The 8,270-nt window shown below is 41.4% G+C and overlaps 1 protein-coding gene across 1 annotated transcript in view; it reads right to left on the bottom strand.

Moving 5' to 3' along the window:
- LOC119410499 (period circadian protein homolog 2) overlaps window positions 1–8,270 on the bottom strand; it is a 15,627-nt gene extending 7,357 nt beyond the window's left edge. The window contains exons 1-7 of the mRNA XM_037677379.1: window positions 8,148–8,270; window positions 4,793–5,345; window positions 2,081–2,173; window positions 1,770–1,924; window positions 1,538–1,659; window positions 560–761; window positions 73–124 (exon numbers count right to left, since the gene is read on the bottom strand). Of these exons, the coding sequence (XP_037533307.1) occupies window positions 73–124; window positions 560–761; window positions 1,538–1,659; window positions 1,770–1,924; window positions 2,081–2,173; window positions 4,793–5,235 (1,067 nt within the window). The 5' untranslated portion in view covers window positions 5,236–5,345; window positions 8,148–8,270. The remainder of the gene's footprint in view (window positions 1–72; window positions 125–559; window positions 762–1,537; window positions 1,660–1,769; window positions 1,925–2,080; window positions 2,174–4,792; window positions 5,346–8,147) is intronic.

Consider the following 8,270-nt stretch of genomic DNA (forward strand, 5'->3'; position numbering starts at 1 on the left):
TGTAGCTATGGATGAACACGAACATCCTGATGTAGCTATGGATGAACGCTGCTGCTGGTTGTTGACACTCACCTGATGCGGCAAAAGAAGGATTTCTCCTGAATGCACTCCGTGGAAGACGACTCTGAAGAAACATCACAGGAAATGATTAGTGTCAGATCACTCCCCGTCTGTTAGGCGCTCATATTCAAGGCAGGATTTAATGGATCAGAGAGCTTCGTCTCTCATCCAGATGTGTGCAGATGTGCCCAGCCAAACAGTGACTCAGTGTTTCTGACCGCCCTGATATCTGGTTGTATTTTACAGATATGAGGCAGTGTTGGCATGTGGGAGGGCAGTCGTTAATGCATGAATGAGCATGCTAATGAAAGAGGTGTGACGTATTTAGAAGTGGGGGTGCATCATGTGACAGAAATAGAGTCTAGCGTGTTGGTGATACGGGTTGTGCTGTGTGTGGATTTGCAGCGTGCACATTGTTTGGCAGTAAAAATCCACGATCCAGTTCCAAAAAAAATACAGCGAGACACAAAACGATGAAGCGCTCTCTAAAGGCTCGCACCTGCTCCGGTGCACATGCTCCATGACGGAAGGCGGTACGGCGTGGTGAAGCTGTAGAACACGCTGACGTCTTGAGGCGTCAGGAACTCCACGAACTTGGCGTTGTTGAACACTTCCCGCCTGCAGTTCAGGATGGACGCCGCCTGGTCTGAGATGTAAACAATCTTCCCGGTGATGAGAGACACGGCCACAGCAAATATGTCCTATACGCACAAAAACAACACATTTGAAAAGTCACTCGGTGCGCTGACGTGCAGTCGACAGAGTGCGGGTCCAGTCAAAGTTTCTACCAGACCCTGAAATTTGTTTATTAGGGAACTTTACAAATTCTAACTTGGAGACAAAATATGCTAAGAAACTTACAGAAGTCCTTTTGGCAGTAGCTAACAAATGTATTGTGACAAAGTGGAAAACAGATGCCCCCCTTCCAATTTAAAATGGGATGAATAGAGATACCATCTGTCTCTCACTGCATCTCTGATTCCTATATATTTTTCATTTAATCCTTTTAAGGACTACGCGTCCCCCACCCTTTTATTTGTCTCTTGTTGTGTTATGTCACTGTAAATATATTTTATTTTAGGTATGTCTTACTACTCAAGTGATATCGTACTTGTTCCTGAGCTGATTTTGTCTTGTCAGTTAATAATTGTAATATTGTTATTGAAAAATCCAAAATAAAGTATTCTTAAAAAAAAAAAAGTTTCTAGTTACAGCTGGAACTCAACACTTTCAGCTGGATACGAGAATCGTCTTCAAAAACAGAGTCCTGCTTTTAAACTTTAGAGGATCGTGTGAAGAAAACAAGCACGTTTCTGAAGTAACGGATGAGTAGGCTGTCTGACTGGTTACTAACCAGTACATAATGGCATTTTAGAAACCTTTCTTAACGTAATGAGTGAAAATACTTCTACTGATATAAACATGTTTTGGATGGTCATGCACTGAGGCACAAAGTAAAACACGCTTCGATACTTACGGTGTTTTTGAGGGTGTATTCTGAGGTGATGGTGTTGATTTCCTCGATGGTGTAGGACGACACATCAAACCCCGGTGGCTGACTGTCATTAATCATCAGCATCTGGTAATACTCCTCATTAGCTGTAAAACATTGTGGACCCATACATTGTTTAATAAGTTGTAGAGGAAAAGGAAGATTTAATGTGCGTACTGTACAACTCTAAAGAATAAACCACGTGAGGAGGTCTTACCTTTCACCTGCTTGATGCACCGCAGGGCGTATTTGAGCGTGTTGACGGTGCTGGACTTGCCCTTGCTCCTCTTTTCTAGAGGTAAGTGCATCTTCAGCTCCTTGAGAGTCTTGAAGAGCTCCTTCTGTGTCTTAGCTTTGGCTGACTGTTCGCTGCTGTAGGTCGTGACAGAGAAACAAACACTTGTGTCAAAACGACAATGTTTCACCAGTGATGTCACCTCTTCAACTTTACACTTAGGAGGGGGGTGACCGGGTGTGTGTGTGTGTCATCAAATTCTGTATAATGTAAGGAGCAGAGAGCGCTCAGACCTGCAGCCGCTGGTTGAAGGGTTGTCCTGCTCAGAGCTCACCAGGCTGAAGGCGTTGGAGCTGCTCGGTGGAGACGGGCTGTGAGAGTTGGAGCTGTAAAAACAAGCCCAAGCTCACGTTAATAAAGAAGTTGTACACAAACAGATAAATAAAAACAGCACAAACATGATTTCAGTATTGCATTTACTCCACGATAACCTGGTTTGAGTCTTCTAGTTTATCGCTTAAGTTAAATTCATACAAAAATGATTAGCTTTTTCCCGATTCGTTAAACTTCTCTAAACCCAACAAGTAAACACACTGAACCAGGACATGTATAGTAAATGAATAATATTCAATAAGACGATGTCACTACTGTTGTGATAATAAAAGCAAAAAACAGAAGCTTTGCTGAGCAATTACACTCAAATCTGAAATCTTTAAACACAACGTCACATAAAGGTTAATAAAACAGAGAACTGATAAAATGATCACTGAAACTCATTGAGGAGGCACCTGCAAGTCCCAATAAAGCCCAGAACTTTAGCTCATTTGTTTTAGCTTTAAGGAAAACCTACTGTGAAAAATTAATTTGTAACACATTATTTCAAACAAGCAAGTTAAAATTCCAACAAAAACCAGCATCAAACTAAAGAAACTGAGTGCAGGCCCAGAGGCGGCAGCATTCAGCAACAGCTTATTTATGGGTTAGCAGCCAGCACGTAGTAATGACTTTTAACCAAATGTTTAGAAGCCCATACATGCTGTTTTAAACATAAACCAGTTGTGTTCATGAAAAATCCACCAGATTCAATGACTGGGTTTAATTAAGAACGAGAACAAATCTTTACTGATTACACTAAAAACATCAATTTAATTCTGCTAAGGAATGTGAGATTTTATTAAGAATGTACATCTACGTTTCTAAAGTCCACTCTTTAATGAATACATACATATATATACATATATATATATATATATATATATATATATATACATACAAACACACAGATTTTTACTCCCTGAATATTTATCAAGCTAAGACAGGTACTGTCTGAACATGTATGCTTTGACATCTTGAAATGCTTCTTCTGTATTTTGACAACCTGGAAGTCTTTTGAAAAACTTCAAACTTCCCCAAAAACATTTAATTTCTGAAGAAAGTAGAGCATCAAATACATCTGAGAGGTTTGAAAATACTGGTTTTGCCTTTGTGTTCATCCATCCTGTTCTGTCCTCTTCAAGTTTTCTAATTATGAAAAATAAAAAAACGAGCGTCTCTAAATCTTGATTTGTTCTGAGCATCGTCTGCAGTTGATATACTAGTAGAGATCCAAACTCAGTTAAGGACAGTATCATTTAGTCGTTTTGGGGAAATTGGGCATTTTGACAGTGTCCTCTGTGATTTTAAAGGCCCCAGTTAGTGAGTCAGCCTAGCCAGGTTTGCTAACCTGTTTACCAAACATGATTCCATCGCTGTCAACGCTGGTCTGCTCTACATCTGTTCAGTCACGAATAAACAACGTCTCACCAAGGATCTCCTCACCGACCAAAAGCTTCCTTTTGGAACAACCTATGGACTTTTCGTAACTTAACGACTCCAAACCACTCGACTTTCGTTTGCATTTGTCAGCCCCGGTCACAGAGGTCTCAGGATAATTTATCACAAGAGGAAGACCTGCGTGTGTGCACATACTCATGCTCATTCCAGTGCAACGTGTGTAATGGTCTGTACCAACTCCCACCATCATGGCTACAGTGTCTCATTCAGGAACAACAAAGACATCAACTTGGACACCCTCTCTGCTAGCATTGCTAGCACTCGGGCCCATGATGCTCAATATCGCAGTGGTCTAATTAACATTCTCAAGTCTCTTGGCCCAGTAAAAACACAATCTGTTATTAACCCCTTGGTAAGGCCAAAGGTTTCCAACTGGAGCAACTCCATAAAAACATCTGGTCTCACTACCCACAAACACATCTACGTATCTCACTAAAAGAATTAACTCTTCCAAAACAAAACTGCTAATTGCTCTGGTCAATGAACCCCCTGATGTGTCACAAAGACTAATAAATTATGAAGCAATGGACATTATGCTGGTACGATGAAGACGATTTTAGACAGAAGGCATGCAGTCAGTGCTGTTTTGATCTGTATTAGGAGAAAAGTCTTTTTCACTTTGACTCCACCTCAGTGATGAGAACAGCACACAGGCATGAGACGGTAAAGACAGAGCCCTGTGGAAGAAAGTACAGCCTTACATTTATCTGCTATGTTCCAGATGTTTCATTCGGTTTATGGTGGTTCCTCTGCTTTAAACTCTACTGGACGGGAAGAAGTGTTTCTATATGTGGCAGCCCACCCTGAGCCTAGATCAGCTGGAGGCTTCTCCCCGTTAAAAGGAAGTCGTTTCTTTCCAGTGTTGCCAACATACTGATCATGAAGGGAGATTGTGACAAAGTGCAGATTTGATGCAATCTCCTTATATAGACCATTTTTACTAATTGGCATTTAATAATATACTGGTTTGTAACAGGAATAAAAGACTATGAAGGGGTTTGAATATAGATCTGAACTGGATATGACTTTAGCTGTGAACTGGAATTAAATGAATTCCCCTTGAAATGAGGACACGACCCTAAAAGGGTCCAATGAACGTCCATGTTTTCGATGTTGTCGTGGTGGAGAGGAGAAAATCTCAGTGTGCCGTCATTTATTGCATCTGATCTTACCTCTTGTTGCTCCCTGAAGATTCCATAATAGCAGAATCCTTTTCGTTGCCATTAGAGCTGACCACAGATTCGTTGCCGTGGGACTCGTTGCCATGCGACTCGTTGCCGTGGGATTCCGTCCCGCTCCCACTTGAGCCCATGCCGCCCATTTCTACGTCCTCGTGCAAAGGTGGTCGCTGTCGCTTCCTGTCGGCATGGGAGGAGTCCAGAGAGGCCGGGTGCTCATGGCTGCTGTCGCTCCCTTCAGAAGCAAGTCCTAACTCCGGGTCAAGGTCCACCCCGTCCTGCCCGCCACAACCCTCACTGTAACTGCTGGCCATGTGACGAAGCTGGCTCATAGAGCCACACAGTGCACCCTGCTCCTCTTTAGCCTGAAAACCAACCCGCTCGCAGGCGTCTAGGCTTGAGTACAGGTAAAGCTTTGGATCACTGTCCTCAGACATGATAAGGGCCAAAGCACAAGGAACTCACAGTAAGGTTACTTTCCACATGGTGATGCCATGCGGTGCCCGGCACTGTGATGAAAACGATGCTTCAGGAGCCGAGGGTCAGCCTGAGGGAGGAAACAGAACAGGTGACGTTACTCATACAGTACACCTCCATTAGCAGAGTAATGGTGAAGAAAAGATCTTAACAATGAAAGAACAAGTTAAACCTTCACAACTACACACAGTTAACAGGTTGTTTGACCTTTTCCAGGAAGACTGAAGCTCCGGACAGCTAAACCTTCAGAGCTCTTCACATAAAAAATGAATATATCCAATAGTAAACTCAACTCTGAAGACTCTGCACAAACAAAACGTCCACTGTCACACGTTCACCGGAAAGAATTTGCGATTTAGAAGGATGCTTCAAAATCCCATTAAACTATTACTAAAGTTGTCTCCTCTGCTTGGTCTTTAGCTAATTGATCAACAAGCAGGCAGGATGGAAAACCTGACAACTAATCTCTGAGGGGTTGATCTCTTTTTCCTTCACGTGAGGAACTGCAATCTGTGCCATTATTAGACTCGTCACTTTAAATAAATACGTCCTTATCTAACATTAGGAGCCACAAAGACACGGAGCATTACAAACAGGACATTAATAACAACCATTTATTTTTTGGGTTAAGTCACAACAAAACACGAAGACTTCTTTCTTGCTTTTGAAAACCAACAAATACACCGTAGAAGAACCATCTGTTTGGCTGATATGAAGTGACTAGTTCTCTAAAAGAGAGCAGATAAATATACAGGATCTCCCATTTTTAGCATCTCTTCAGCCTCCTCCACTTCCTCCTCCATCCTCCGCAGCAGAAGAGCAGGAGTCGGTGCTATAGATGTCCACCGAGGCCCACAAATACAAAATAAAACCGCCGTACAACAGCAAGCACAGAAGAAAACATCTGAACTATTTTAGTGTTTCCTACAACCCAGTATCAGATTGCTGCTACTCGTGTGGGACTGCACATTGCACTTTATACAAGTTGCTTTATGTAACTTTTAACAGAAGCCTCGTCTTGTCTTCAGCTGGACAAAAACCCAAGCAGACTTTCCATCCACCCACACATGTCCACCATCACCTCTGAAAGTGACCCACTAAGTTTGAGTGGAAGTAAAGCGGCCTGAATGGACCTGCTGCAAAGAGCCAATCAGAGGAGACGGGCTGGTACCTGCTTAATGAGACTAAAGGAGCTGGGCTAACATCAGCTCAGCCAACAGGTCTTCAAACGTTTTACAATAAAATTAAAAACCTCATAAGGAAACGTGTATCGTGACAAAACATCAAGAATCACACAAACCCATAAATGAGTTATTACTCTAAAATAACTCGTATGTATAGCAGAAGATAGATAGAATGCAATAAATATTTAAAAACTGGATTACTTGGATGAAAACAGCCCTTTTCCTGGTCAAGCAGTTGCCATGTAAAGGCTCTTTACATTTAGACTTATTTAAAGGTATTTTTCATATTATCCGTCCCGCAGCAGCCACTTCAGATAAAACTAAGTCCACAAGCTAAACTATGCATCCAGACTAATTTCTCAAACATAAAAACGCACCCACCGTCAGCTTCTGGAGCGTCACAAGTTTTAAACGGACTCACCGTGGACTTCATCCACGTGTATAAGAATCACCAGAAAGACGAAGCATGCAAAAGTAGATTAATCCACTGGAGTGAAGACAACAAGATCCACAAACTCTTTCTGGTAGTTTAACATGTAAGTCTGAAAACAGCAAAAGGCGACACACTGACACCAGCATACTAGCACAGATCTCAGGACTTATACAACTGGTTCCAGTCACATGGATCCAGTGGAGCAGGGAGCCTGTTTCATAAAACCACATGCCTGTTCCTCTAGCACCTGAGTGCTTTCCAGGAGATACAAAACACACACAAGCAATGCAGATAAAACTACCATATTCTCTTGGGATTTAAATGAATTAATACTTCAATCAAAAGAATAAAAAATTAAAAACTCCTCCAATATATTCAGTCAACACAAACTCAGAACTTCAGAGGGAATTATTGAGTCATTAGCATTTTTTGTGCCAAGACCTACTTCCGCTTTTACTCAAAATGCCAGCACTGTTGATTTTATACTTGATACAAGTGAATCACCTTTATAAAATATAAAATGTACATATCAATAGGCAGTGCACATTAAGTTTAGGTTTTGCTTTTTGTGCTCTAAAACAATTAATCCCAATCTTTTCTATGTTAAATGGTGGTTTAACATGAACTTAATGTGTATATTAAGAAGGGGTAAGCACCTCCCTGTTAGTGCATGTCCATATGATAACTAAACACTATTTTGTTAACAATTAACAAATCCATTTGATTATCAGATCATCATTAATGAATCTCTGCTTGGATAATACCAGTATGGAGACTGGGAAAATTATAATGCATTCCCTTTATGTGTTTTCAAGCTATAATCGCAGTCAATAACAGTTGGAATAAAGCAGAACGAGGAGAAAATATAAATGTTTTAAAGGGATTTAGCCGCCCTCCCTCCCTCAGCTACCAGATGACCTGCTATTCAAAATCCACACACACGTTGACCTGCAATCCACTGCACGGTACACTGACACAGTTATGTAAAAGTAACCATATCGGTAAGAATCCGCAACAAAATAAGCCCAATTTACCCACAGACGACACGTTTAACAAAACATCACTGTCCTCCTCCTATATGAGAGGTCAAAAAACTCAAACCGGCATTTTTGAGGGTTTAAAGGTAAAAAAAGTAGAGCAAGCCCGATTTTGGCGCATGCGCAGATAGCGATTTCATTATGCAACTTATTTTTTTTTTATAGATCGAGGACTCATCCCTGCTAAAACTAGCGCGTTTAATTGACGTGAAACCAACCTGTGGTGTCGAGATGAAACCCCACTCTTCGGTCGTCTTCGGTGAAGAAAAAAGCAAAGCCAAAGAATAAAAAACATTCAGCACAACAAGCCAGTATTCCTCAATGGGAGAATGGCCACAGAC

The sequence above is a fragment of the Nematolebias whitei genome, chromosome 6, assembly GCF_014905685.2.
Source record: "Nematolebias whitei isolate Nwh7 chromosome 6, NemWhi1, whole genome shotgun sequence".
In the NCBI taxonomy this organism is placed as follows: Eukaryota; Metazoa; Chordata; class Actinopteri; order Cyprinodontiformes; family Rivulidae; genus Nematolebias; species Nematolebias whitei.